We start from the raw sequence: 14,109 nt of genomic DNA on the forward strand, positions 1-14,109 counted from the left end.
GCTCACATCACAATTGACAAATACAGAAACTTGCCTGAATTTGGTCGAACGCATATCGTACGCTCGGATCTGAACGTACCAACGGTTGATAATGAGGGCCATTGAGCAGATCAGTGACATAAACCAGACTAAGAACTGCTGCCGCTGCGCTCACAAATAATGGAAGTTAAGACTATTTTTGATAAAAGCCAAACTATGAATACCAGAAATTCTCGTTCAAATAAGAAAACGGAGCGAAAAAAAGTTGTGAAAAAGTTTTCTAGTTTTACAAATCAATGGGGCAAAGAACAGAATTAATGCCCAAAAATGTAGTTTTCGTGAAAAACTAAATGCGAGTCTCAAGGAAATCTGTTACTGTAAAACAAAGTATGAATATCATTATCACAAGAAAATAGACCCAACAAAAAAATATGAATGACAGAAATTCTAATATTTCCGGAATAAATGGAGCAAAGAACAGTATGAATGCCAAAAAATGTTCTAGTTATCGTAAAAAACAATGTATAAATGTGAGAAATGTTCTTGTTATCACTAGAAAACAGAGTAAAAACAGAGCAAAAAAAAAGCATTGATGCCTGAAAATCTCATTATCCACAAAAAATGGACCAAAAAAAGTCTGAATGACAAAAGACCAGTTCTTTATCACAAGAAAATGGTGCAAACCCAGGAAAATGGTATGAATGCATGGGTCACTTAGGGCTTCTGTATTTTTTGTCCAAAAATAAAACATCAGTCAATACCAACGAATGATTGAAGCTGATTAAAAGGTTACGATCAATCTTAATTCAACATTCTGCGCTAAAAGAAAAAAACAATGGCCACAGCTGCAGATTGGAGAGGACAATAATCTCAGGCCCTCATTTACTCTCATCGATTGTAAGGACTGATGAAGCTCTGTGTGATCCAGTCAGAGATGGTGTGTGTGTGTGTGTGTGTGTGTGTGTGTGTGTGTGTGTGTGTAGAGGAGGAAAATCAAAGCCATTATTCCTCCAGGATCTCCTGAGGGTGCTCCAGCACCAGCTTAGTTTGTGTAGTGAAGATATCAGTGAGTGTTTGTGTGTTTACAGCCTTTTGCTCACATGACTCCTGGGTCTGAGAGTCAATCAATCACTCTGAGCAGCAGGACCCTCACATTGAGCAGTAGTAGCCTCCCAGTGAGCAGCAGGAGCCTCCCAGTGAGCAGCAGGAGCCACAGAGTGAGCAGCAGGAGCCTCGCTGAGCAGCAGGAGCCACAGAGTGAGCAGCAGGAGCCTCACTGAGCAGTAGTAGCCTCCCAGTGAGCAGCAGGAGCCTCAGAGTGAGCAGTAGGAGCCTCACTGAGCAGCAGGAGCATTACACTGAGCAGTAGGAGCCTCGCACTGAGCAGCAGGAGCCTCACTGAGCAAAAGGAGCTTCACACGGAGCCTCAGAGTGAGTAGCAAAAGCCACAGAGTGAGCAGTAGGAGCCTCACTGAGCAAAAGGAGCTTCACACTGAGCAGCAGGAGCCTCCCAGTGAGCAGCAGGAGCCACAGAGTGAGCAGTAGGAGCCTCACTGAGCAAAAGGAGCTTCACACTGAGCAGCAGGAGCCTCCCAGTGAGCAGCAGGAGCCACAGAGTGAGCAGTAGGAGCCTCACTGAGCAGCAGGAGCATTACACTGAGCAGCAGGAGCCTCAGAGTGAGCAATAGAAGCCTCACTGAGCAAAAGGAGCTTCACACTGAGCAGCAGGAGCCTCGCTGAGCAGTAGTAGCCTCCCAGTGAGCAGCAGGAGCATTACACTGAGCAGCAGGAGCCTCAGAGTGAGCAGTAGGAGCCACAAAGTGAGCAGCAGAAACGGCCTCATGTTGATACACTTTACGTATGTTTTCCTCCATCCTTTCACAGACAAGTTCAAAGAGGCTGGAATAAATCTGTGTGTGTGTGTGTGTGTGTGTGTGTGTGTGTGTGTGTGTGTGTGCGTGTGCGTGTGCGTGTGCGTGTGCGTGTGCGTGTGTGTGTGCGTGCGTGTGTGTCAGACGCCCGAGGGCTTCAAACACACACAGCCATGGGATGTTTCCTGTGTATGAGCTGCTCTCATTATCCATAAATAAAACAGGTTGTAGCTCGTGAACTGAATCCTCACATCTCTGCTACTGATGGAAATGAAAGACTAAAAAGGTCTGAATACATGAGCAGGCAGAGATAAAGGAAAACTGTGGAACAATTCCCTTAATTTCAGCTTGTTTGTAAATAACATGCCAGGGCTGGGTCGATGTGATTTTATCACAATACAGGGGTGCAGATTGTTTATTAATTATGATTCGATAATGATTATTTTCACCAACGTTTATTTATTTATTGGTTTGTTTGTCTGTTAGCAGGTTTACGTCAAAAATAACGAACAAATTTGGACAAAATTGTAACAAAAGACAAACCTTATTTTGATATCACAGATTTCTGGTAAAAAAAAAAATGTTAAATAAAATAAAAAATTGGACTATTCTTCTTCAAATCTCATAGAAATAAAACACGATTTTCAATCTCATATTTTAGGGTCAGAGTTTATGGTTAGGGTTAGAAATAACAGTAATAAAGCTGTTTATTAATAAAATGCCATTCTAGTGCAACCCCATGAACCCCCCGTGATGCCCCCCAGTTTGGGAACCACTGATCTATTGATTCTGGATCAGTTTGAAAAATGACAAAATCTTTTTCACTCATCATTGGTGAAAAATAAAAACTCATATCTGTTCATAATTAACTGACCCTTATGAAATTTGACTCATTTATGTTTGGTTGGTTTCTCTCACCAAGTTTCATCCAGACCAGATCTGGGTTTTTTGACAAATTTGTTGGTGTCCATACATTTACAAAAACCATTACCACAAAAACTAAAATTGAACCATAGAAGCTTCTGGAAGATTACCTGTTGGGTTCTCGTGGTTCTCAGGGTTCTCGGGGGTCCCAGGGTTCCCAGGGGTCTCACTGCTGTTCACTCGTCCTTGATTCCTCTCCTCCTCTCCATTCCCAGTAAAAGAAGCCCCTGATCCCACAGCGTGAGACCAGGTTAGCTCCTCCTCCTCCTCCACTGGTCCAGAATGGGGTGGAGCTTCACCCACAGAAACATTCAGCACCTCCTTCTCCTCTGGGACCACAAGGAGCGCTGGTAAGGACCCAGTAGAACTCTCACTGATGTCTGTGGCAGTCTGGGCGGACTGGGATGGGGATGCAGAGGAGGGAGGTGGAGGACTGGAAGTGGACAGGGAGGGTAGGGTGGAGGTGAGCGTGGGAGGGGACGGAGACCAGGGGGAGGGTGTTGGACTGGGTTCTGGTTCTTTGGGTGGAGAGAGGGCACTTCCTGTTGTGACTCTGGGCTGTAGAGGAGTGGTAAAGGAGGAGGTGGTAGAGGAGGCGGTGGTGGTAGTGGTCTGTCCTCTCCTGTGTCCTCTCTCTCTAGAACGTTCTCTGGATCGTTCTCTGGGTTTACTGGTCCCCACTGGTCTACGGGACACGTGGATCTCACCTTTGGCTTCGACCCCAGCATTTCCCCCGCTGCCCTCCTCCTCTACTCTCCCCCTCTCCTTCTCCTTCTCCTCCCCTCGGCTCCGGTCCTCCCCTCGGTTCTTCTTCCCTCTTCCTCTCCCTCCTCTTCCTCCGGGCCTTGGGGAGGTTAGGGTCACGTGGGTGGTGGTCTGGGTCTGGACGTGGACCCACGTCCCCACGCCTGAGGAGGTGAGCTCAGCTGTAGCACTGGAGGAGGAGGAGGAGGAGGAGGAGGAGCTGGATGATGGTGTCTGGGTGTAGGTTGGACTGTGTGTGCTCGGTGAGCGAGTGGAGGGAGCCAGAGTGGAGACAGGGTTAGTGGGCGGAGCCTCACTCTCTGTGGATGATGATTCCTGTGATGGACTCACAAACCATGAACTGCCCCAAGAAAATAAACCTGAGGATAGAAAACAGGAAATGACCAACAGGAAGGGTTACTATGACAACTTAACACAACAACGCTGTAAGACAATGGATCTATAAGAAAAATAAAAACACTGAACAAATCCTTCCACATTGACCACCTATAGATCACACATGGGTAACTGTTGGCCCTGAAAGTAAACACACAAAAGGAATCCAGAAACACACAAAACGCCAATAAAAATACACAAAAGGACAACACGAATGCATGAAATGACAACGAATCACAAGAGAAGCTTTCTCACAAAAAGACTGGAACATATACAAAACCCTAACCCAAGTCAAATTCCTCGCATGTATAACATACATTACACGGCCAATAAAGTTGATTCTGATTCTGATAAAAACACAAAATGACAGAAAAAATACATAAAAGGACAACAAAAAAGACAAAATTACTCTAAAACATACAGAAAAGCATAAGTACACAAAGTGACTGCAAAATAAAAACGAGAATACACAAAATATATAAAAAGATGAAAACAAGAATACTCGCATGAAATTAAAGAAAATGCCTTCAAAAATACACAAAATGATAGAAAAATAAATAAAAGGATAACATAAATAAACAAAATGACAACAAAAATACACAAAATGACAGAGAAAATATAAAAAGATGAACACAAAAACACAAAAATCTGGCATAAAATTATACTAAACACCTTAAAAAAATACACAAAATCACTTTAGAAACACACAAAATGAAAGTACATACCCCAAAATGACTGGAAAAACATACAAACACATGAGAAAAATACACAAAATGACTACAGAAAAACACGAGATGCCTTCAAAAATGAACAAAATGACAAAGATATATAAAATATCAACAAAAATATACAAAATGACAGAAAAATAAAGAAAAGGACAAAGAAAATAAACAAAATGACTCAAAAAAAAAAAAAAACACATACAAGCAAAGATACACTACATGACTACAGAAACACAAGAGGCACCTTCAAAAATACACAAAATGACAGAAAAACACATAAAATGACAGACAAATATACAAAACGACTACAAAAACGCACAAAATGACTTGTACATTCTGTACTTAAATCCATACGTGTAACCTGATGTTTCTTATTCACTCACTTGATGATAGGGTAGTGCTGCTGGGCTTGGACTCTTCCTCTTCCTCTTCCTCTTCCTCTTTCTCAGTCTGTTTGGTGGTAGAAACTTCCTCTGCTGCTTCTTCACTAGGTCTACTGGTTCCCTCCTCATCATCACTCCCTACCAGGTAGTTCCAGGGTTTCCAGATGGACTTCACAATCTTTGAGATCACCTGGAATCACACACGAGCAACAGGAAACAGTGTTATTGATCTAATCAAATATACAGATTCAGTCATTGATTATTTAAAATCATTCACGTGCTAGTTTCACCTCCCTTAAAACGTTTTGTAAAGAGGAATAACAGATGAATACAAACTTTTTATTTTTTTAGAAAATGTGCATCATGTTCATGAATTACAAACACTGTAATTGAGTTTGTTGGTTTATTTTTTTTTTTTTTATATGATACAGTATATATTTTTTTAAAAACATCTGTATGACTTGTGTTAGCATATTGAATATTTTTAAATCCGTACAGTTTTACATCAACCTGTCAAGGGACTAGAGATGAACATTAGCTGTTGGCTAAAATGTCACATGTTTACTAAATGTTCACAACTGTTTATAGATAAATAAATACATAAATTAATAAATAAGAAAATAAATAAATAAACAAATAAATACAAAAATACATGAAAAAATAAAAATAATAATAAATAAAATGATAATTATAATAATATGGTAGGCATAATGGCTTGTAATTGGAGGCTCACCAGTTCTAATCCAACCTGGTCCATCATTGTGGAATGTCGAGCAAGTCCATTTATATTTTATTTTTAAAGAATAATCAAGCAGAGATTACAGTATTTACACACAATCTGTTTTAGTGTCAGAGAGACAGAAATGTCCATTTTTGCACAAAATGAAGGAATATGACAAACTCCACCGACAAAAATTTAAATATTTTTCATGACAGGGACTAAACCCTCACCCACATGTTTATATTTACTGACAATATCACACATTTCCTCTATATTTTTCACTGTAATGTTAGCTTTACAAGTGTAGCTAATGGCTGGATGTGATTTCAGTGTGTGTTTGTGTTCTGTTGTGTATAAATATACAAACACTGACCTTCTGAGGAGGTGTGGGTTGAGGCGGAGGTCGTAGGAACTCCTCAGAGTCTGGCCCAGGTTCCAGGGCCTCCCCCCAGTCCAAAGAGCTTTGTCCTGGCACTAAGTGTAGAGTCATGAACGTCTCTGAGGACTCAGAGGACCAGGGGTCTGAAGCTGTGAATAATAACCACAAGTATTAACGTCGCCATGTGCGAAGCACAGAGTGGAAGGTTCTAATTTACCCTGCGTTTTTCTCTCTGTCTGTTAGTAAGATAACTTGAAAAGTTATGAACGAATTTGGATGATATTTTCAGGGAAATTGATAAATGGGTCAATTAAGGAACAGGTGATTAAATTTTGATGTTCTGACTACAAAAAAAAAAAATATATATATATATCCCATTTCTTTTCCCATCCACACTGTGGAACCTCTGTAGAATTCTGACATCATCACTGTTGATGTTGCCATAAATCCTTCCGATACAGTGATGATACTGGTATATTAGAATATTAGAACATGTGTGATGTCGACTTCGTAGCCTCGGCACATCTCATAACATCACTACTATACTGATCTGACTGCTCAAACAAACTAAGAACACAACACCGTTAAGATGGCCAAAAGACCCAACTCTCCTCCACCACCTTCACCCTGTAAGCTCCCAAGAACAAAACATTCCAGAGGAAACTCAAATACCAGAAAATTAATGCTTATTGTATGCCTTATTCTAATACTAATGCTAGGCTAATGCTAACGCTAACGCTAGGCCAATGCTAACGCTAGGCTAATTCTAATGCTAGGCTAATGCTAACGTGAGGCTAATGCTAGGTTAATGCCAACGTTAATGCTAGGCTAATGCTAACATAAGGCTAATGCTAATGCTAGGCTAATGCGATTACTAGGTTATTGTTAACGCTAGGCTAATTCTAACGCTAGGCTAATCCTAATGCAAGGTTAATGCCAACGGTAACGCTAGGCTAATGCTAACATAAGGCTAATGCTAACGCTAGGCTAATGCGATTACTAGGTTAATGCCAACATTAACATTAGGCTATTGCTAACATAAGGCTAATGCTAACATAAGTCTAATGCTAACGCTAGGCTAATGCGATTACTAGGTTATTGCTAACGCTAGGCTAATTCTAAACTTATGCAGTGAGACGCGGGCCAGCACCTGCATCCTCACTTGCATTTTCTTCAGGAAATGCAAATATTCTATACATATATTCTTTAAGCACGGTGGCTTATGGGTAATGTAGTAAGTGCATTGTGTGTATGTCCCGCCCGGTACTTGTGCTGTATTTGGCAGAGATCTGCGCTGCACTAGTTACACATATATTTACATCCGCGGGGACCCCCACTGAAGGTGGTTGAACACAGATATGAACATTGAAGAACAGTCATGTAGAGACAGGGCCATCTATAAGGGGGAATAAAGGGGAGAACTTTTTGGGGTCCATCCATAAAGTCAGCAAAATGATGATCTATTGTTCTATGAATCTGTGATAACCACATTTATTTATTTATTCATCAGAATAATATTCACTGTTACCCAGAAAGTTTACTATTATTTGGACCATAGTATATAGTCATCTTTAAGATGGAAGTCCTTGTTTTAATCAGAAATAAAAATGGGTTAAAAGTGACCAAAAATGGTGGAAAAGGTGGTGAAATGGGATTTTAAAAACCACAGAAACTGGTTGAAAATTTCAAACTAGAGTGGCCAAAAACCGACAGAAAAAGTGGTAAAAGGGGTTCAAAGTGTCAATACTGGGGTAATGTACTTTATAAAGTAAAAACAATTAGTTTAAACTGGCAAATAATGGGTATCACAAATTATGAATGTGGTTAAATTGGCAAAAAATAAGCATGAAATATGGTGAAAAGAGGTTAAAAGTGACAATAATGGGTCAACATGTGTAACATTAGGTGGAAAAGAGGTGGAAAGGGTTTATAAGTGGCGGAAATGTCTTGAAAGTGGAAAAAATGTTCAGAAAAGTGATGAAAATAGGTTAAAATATGAAAACTTTGGTGGGTAAAAATAAGCAAAAATGTTCAAAACTTAGTTTTTTGAAAGCATCTGGCGACAGCCTCCCAATGTCATATGACCTCAAATGGGGTCCTGACGCCAAGGTTGAGAACCCCTGCTTTATGCAGAGGAAACATCATAAGGAGAAGGACTCACAGGCGTCGCTGTAATACGACTCCTCCTCTTCTAGGTCAACCAGACCGGTCCAGTTAGATGGAGAGTGATTGGTGTTCACTGGGAGTCCTGGACCAATCAGAACCCACGTTAATATAATGTCCACGTGTATTTATAATGTGTATAGTGTAATGAGGGAGGACATAAACACCTCCAGTGTTGGTGTTTTGCTGTGTTGTCACATCAGGACTCTGCATTCCTGCTGAGTCGTCACTCGTGGAGCCGCTCAGGTAGCTCCAGGGCCTCCACAGGGACGTGTAGATCTGACTAATGGAGCCTGAATCCTTCCTGTTACCTGTATAAAAACATAAAAGCAGGTTGTAAAATGTTAGAAAAACAACCTTTGTCAATAATGCAGTTTGTTAATTCCATCTTGTTGCCATGGTTACAACAACAAAGCAAAGATATGTTTCAGTGAAAACAGCAGAAATGTGTTGGGAAGTCATTTTGGGTCAAAATAAGTATCTAAAATCACAGTAAGAATAAAAGTGAAAAACACTTCCATGCATCCATTTACAGCAGGGGTTCTCAACCTTGGGGTTGTGAGACACTGTGAGGGGTTCGCCAGATGCCTTCAAGAAACTAAGAATTTTTCTTTTAACAATTTGAGCCCATTTTTGCATATTTTGCTGTAACTACACCAAACTTTCCATATTTTAAGCTATTTTCATAAGTTTTTCTTGCCATATTTTTGCTCCTTTTAATGCATTTATGATACATTACTCCCATTTTTGATACTTTTCCATCAAGATTAAATGCCTTTTCTGAACATTCATTTCCTTTTAAGACATTTTCAGCACTTATAAACCCTTTTCACCACTTAATATCACATATGTTGACCCATTATTGTCACTTTTAACCATATTTCATGATTATTTTTTTGCCAATTTAATGACATTCATCATTTGTCATGCCCATTATTTGCCAGTTATACTAATTATTCCAATATTGACACTTTGAACCTTTTCTTTTCTTTTTTAACCACTTTTTCAGTCAGTTTTTGGCCACTGTAATTTGCAACTTTTAACCAATTTCTATGATTTTTAAAATCCCACTTCACCACCTTTTCCACCATTTTTGTCACTTTTAACCCATTTTATTTCTGATTAAAACAAGAATTTCCATCTTTAAAATGACTATACACTATGGTCCAAATAATAACAAACGTCCTGAATTCCTGACGTATACCTCTGTAGCAGTAGGCGTCGTACAGCGCTGTGCCGTTGTCCGTAGTGCCGTTGTGCAAGACGGTGCGGACCCCGGCCTGGTTCCCTCCACACTCTGGGTGGGGCCAGGTCACGGGGAAGCGCACGCTGCCATCTGACACCCAGCCGGGGGCACAGCTGTGAAGCCCCGCCCTCCAGGCTAAATAAAGCTGTCCTACAGTGGCTAACTGACCCCCCAGGGACACACAGCGGTCTGAGGCTGAGGACAGAGACAGTCTGCCTGGGACCGACGAATGGAACACTTCACCTGAGGACACACAAACCACAGCATTAACACAGGAAACTACATAGAGTCACTGTGTGTAGTTCTGTCATCATTTTGTTTGTAGTATTTTTATTGTTTTTTTTTTCTGTATCTTTGGAGCCATGTTATGTATTTTTCTTGTTGTTTTCTAACTTTCAAAAGTCATTTTTTGTATTTTGTTATCAGTTTGTGTATTTTTGTTATTGTTTTGTACCTGTTTGTTGTAACTTTGTATATTTTTCTTTCATTTGTATGTATGTTAAATGTAATTTAGTGATTTTTGTGTATTTTTTGAGTCACTTTCTGTGTTTTTTTCTAAAATCATCTCATGTAATTTATGCAATCTTGTGTGTTTTTGGGAATAATGTTGTGTATTTCATGTCATTTTGTGTGTTTTAGAATCATTTTTTCTATTTTTATGTCATTTTGTTTTTGGCGGTCATTTTGTGTATTTTTGTTGTCGTTTTCTATCTTTCAAAAGTAATTTTATGCACTTTGTCATTTTGTTTGTTTTATAATCATTTTGTGTACTTTCATGTCATTTTGTGGATTTTTGTTGTTGTTTTGTATCTTTTTCTAGTGACTGTATATTTTTTCTGTCATATTTTTTTCATTTGTATGTATTTACATGTCATTTTGTGTGTTAATGGAGTAATTTTGTAAATTTTTGTTGCCGTTTTGTGTGCATTTTTGCAGCCATCTTTTATGTCTTTGGAGTCACTGTGTATTTTTGTTATTTTGTGAATTTTGGTTTGTTATGTGTGTTTTTGTAGCCACTTTGTGCATTTATCTTGTGGTTATTTTTGTGTGTGTGTATTTGTCTTCAACTTATGTAAATTGGTTGGTTATATTTTAACATTTTTTGTTTTACATTTTTTTGTTATTTTTCTGTCATTTTGTTGGTTTTTGGAGTCATTTTAAGTGTTGAGGAAATTCTACACATTAAATAACATATAAATGCATATGATTCCTATGTGAAACACATGTATTAATACTAATGGTTTGGTTTTTTGTGTGTGTGTGTGTGTGTGTGTTTGTGTGTAAATACCATCCAGTTCTTTAGCAAAGCAGTAAACATCAAAGAGCTCGTTGGGGTCCCTCTTCCCATAATTCCTCACTCCAGCTGAGTACTCCTGGTGTCCATAGCAACCGAGCTCTGGAAACTGGATGGAATATCTGTGGAGAAAAAAAACACAACATGTTTTTAATGTCGTCTTTGCATCAACATTTCAAATGTCATTTTTAAAAGACGTCGTATTTGCACCGTGTCGGAAAGGGCAGCAGTTAGAAGGAATTAAAACACAATCAACAACAACTAACTGTAGGACAATTACAGGCATGATTCTAAAGCAATAAAATATATGTATTTCTAGGAGAAAAGAAGAAAACCAATCTGTCGGAATTCTATCAACAAAATGTTCATTTTTCTACAGGAATTAATTATTTTATTCTAAGTTAAAAACTTAAAGCTGAGCCTGGCATGATAAAAATCACCCAAAAAATGCATAAAATAAAAAAAAAAAATGCATAAAATGACAGAAGAATACACAAAATGATTCCAAAAACAAACAAAATTCCAACAAAACTATACAAAATGACAGAAAAGTACACTAAACAACAAAAATAAATGCGGAAAACGAGTATAGACGCACAATAAAAACAAAAATTCAGAAAATGACAGAAAAACACACAAAATAATACGAGAATGAAACATAACGACTAAAAAACATTGACTTTGAAAACACAAAACAACGACATGTTCATAAAAAAATAATGACTTAAAAAAAAACACAAAATGACAACTAAACTTCCCTAAATGACAGAAAATACACAAAATGTCTGTAAAGACACAAAATGCAAACAAAATTATACAAAATAAGACTGAAAAATACACTAAGCAACAAAAACACGGAAAATGACACAAACAAGCACAAAAACACATTTCCCCAAATGACACAAATTGACTTCAAAAACACACAAAACAATACACAATGACAACAAGAACACACAATATAAAATAAAAAAACACAAAACAAGAATTGTGAAGATGATAAAAAAAAAAAAATATACATAAAATGACTAAAAACTCACAAATACCACCACCAGTTGACACCAGTTCAGTCAAACTGAAAACTAATAATTTCATGAATCTGTGGGAAGTTCAGTCGTGGTCAGAGATGTTATATCATCTTAAACTTAGTCAGGCTGAATCGAGTTAACCACAAAGTTGAACTTTAAGTTGTAAAGTTCTTTGGTGGACGTGCTAACGTTCCTCCTCACCTCACGGTCTGGTCATCCAACCATCCTGCTGCACAGCTGGATAAACCATCATGGAACGCTGCCCACAGCTGGGACGCTGTGGCTATCTGAGCCGAGTTTTCCTGGCACGCTTTACGGGCCTCAGAGAATGAGAGAGTGTAACGGGAGCTGGGAGCCTGGTAGTGGAACACCACACCTACACACACACACACACACACACACACGCACACACACACACACACACACACAAACCAGTGCACATGTAATTATAGCCTCTTGGTTCAATCAGAAACACAGAATATTCAACCAAAGCCTTTTTAATCAAAAACTCACACCAAGAGCAAAAAGCATAAATACACAATCAGTTCAAAATTCACACTCAACCATTTTCATGCTGATGAGGTTTAAGGGTTTTGTTACAAACATTAAATAAAACCCAGTAGTTGTTTTTATTGATGCAAAAAGGTTCAGTCTATAAAAAATATTCTCGTTGCTTTTTGTGCAGCAACGTTTCAGTCTTTTATTCTGAAACTCTTCATATCTTTCTTTCCTGTTGGAGTTTTCCCTTAGAGCCATGAAAGCAGCTCACAAGTTTAAGTAGTAAATCTCTTCACTATGCTGCACTTTCACACGTCGACTAAAAATACACAAAAAAACAACAGAAATTTTCAAAATGACAAGATAAATACACAAAAGGACAACAAAAATACACAAAAATACATAAAATGACAACAGAAATAGTCAAAATTACCCAAAAGTTGCACAAGTTGACTAAAAATACACAAAATTAACAGTGAAATTTACAAAATGACAAGAAAATTACACAAAATAATTGAAAAACACACAAAATTACAGGCAAATACACAAAAAAAAAACCCAGAAAATATACCCAAAAATACATAAAATGACAACAGAAATACACAAAATTAACCAAAAGTTGCACAAGACAACTAAAAACATGTGATTATAGCCTCTTTGATCAATCATAAACTGGGAGTTTCACACGTAAACACAGAATATTCCACTCAAAGCCTTTTTAATCAAAAAACTCACGCCAAGAGCAAAAAGCATAAAAACACAATCAGTTCACTCAACCATTTTCATGCTGATGAGGTTTAAGGCTTTTGTTACAAACATAAAATAAAATCCAGTCGTTCTTTTATTGATGCAGAAAGGTTGAATCAGTCACTTACCAGACACCAGCAGAGGTACGGTGTCTCTCTCGTAGTCGTTTCCCACTTTAACCTGACAGTGGTAAGTGCCTGAGTCGTTGGTTCGTAGACTCGAGATCATCATGGTGGCGTTCAGACGATTGGCAGCGTATCCCAGCAGCACCACACGCCCACTGAAGGCCTTGTTCACCTTAATCACGTCACCTGTAGCACAGAAACAAACAACGGGAACACACAAAATTACCCAAAAGTTGCACAATTGACAAAATGACAAGAATGATACACAAAATAAATGAAAAAACATACATAATTACAGACAAATATACAAAAAGACAACACAAATACAAAAAAAATGCATAAAATGATGACAGTAATACATAAAATTAACCAAAAGTTTAAAAAAATTACTAAAACAACACAAAAATAAAAGATAAATTTAGAAAATAACAAGAAAAATATACAAAATGACTCAAAAAACATACAAACTTACAGACAAATACACATAAGGACAAAAAAATACACAAAGATGTATAAAATGAAGACAGAAATACATAAAATTACCCGAAAGTTGCAAAAGACGACTAAAGATACACAAAAACAACAGAGAAATTTATAAAATGACAAGAAAACACAGAGTGAAAAAAAATAACAAATGTACCAATACAAAAAAGACAACAAAAATACACAAACATGTATGAAATGACAACAGAAATACACAAAACTATATCAATTGTAGCACGATTCGCCTAAAAATACACAAAAATAACAGAAATTGACAAAATAACAAGAAAAATATACAAAATGACTGGAAAAACACACACATTTACAGGCAAATACACAAAAGGAAAATATATAAAATCACAACAGAAATACAGAAAATTAAACAAAACAACAAAGCAAAATGGCAGGA

At 37.9% G+C, this 14,109-nt stretch overlaps 1 protein-coding gene across 1 annotated transcript in view; it reads right to left on the bottom strand.

Moving 5' to 3' along the window:
* LOC114479063 (neurocan core protein-like) overlaps positions 1-14,109 on the bottom strand; it is a 51,437-nt gene that overhangs the window by 14,776 nt on the left and 22,552 nt on the right. Inside the window, exons 4-12 of the mRNA XM_028472517.1 lie at positions 13,221-13,403; positions 12,049-12,223; positions 10,817-10,944; positions 9,487-9,771; positions 8,450-8,593; positions 8,281-8,367; positions 6,114-6,268; positions 5,020-5,209; positions 2,885-3,898 (exon numbers count right to left, since the gene is read on the bottom strand). Coding sequence (XP_028328318.1) covers positions 2,885-3,898; positions 5,020-5,209; positions 6,114-6,268; positions 8,281-8,367; positions 8,450-8,593; positions 9,487-9,771; positions 10,817-10,944; positions 12,049-12,223; positions 13,221-13,403 — 2,361 coding nt within the window. The remainder of the gene's footprint in view (positions 1-2,884; positions 3,899-5,019; positions 5,210-6,113; positions 6,269-8,280; positions 8,368-8,449; positions 8,594-9,486; positions 9,772-10,816; positions 10,945-12,048; positions 12,224-13,220; positions 13,404-14,109) is intronic.

Source organism: Gouania willdenowi, chromosome 17, assembly GCF_900634775.1.
Source record: "Gouania willdenowi chromosome 17, fGouWil2.1, whole genome shotgun sequence".
In the NCBI taxonomy this organism is placed as follows: Eukaryota; Metazoa; Chordata; class Actinopteri; order Blenniiformes; family Gobiesocidae; genus Gouania; species Gouania willdenowi.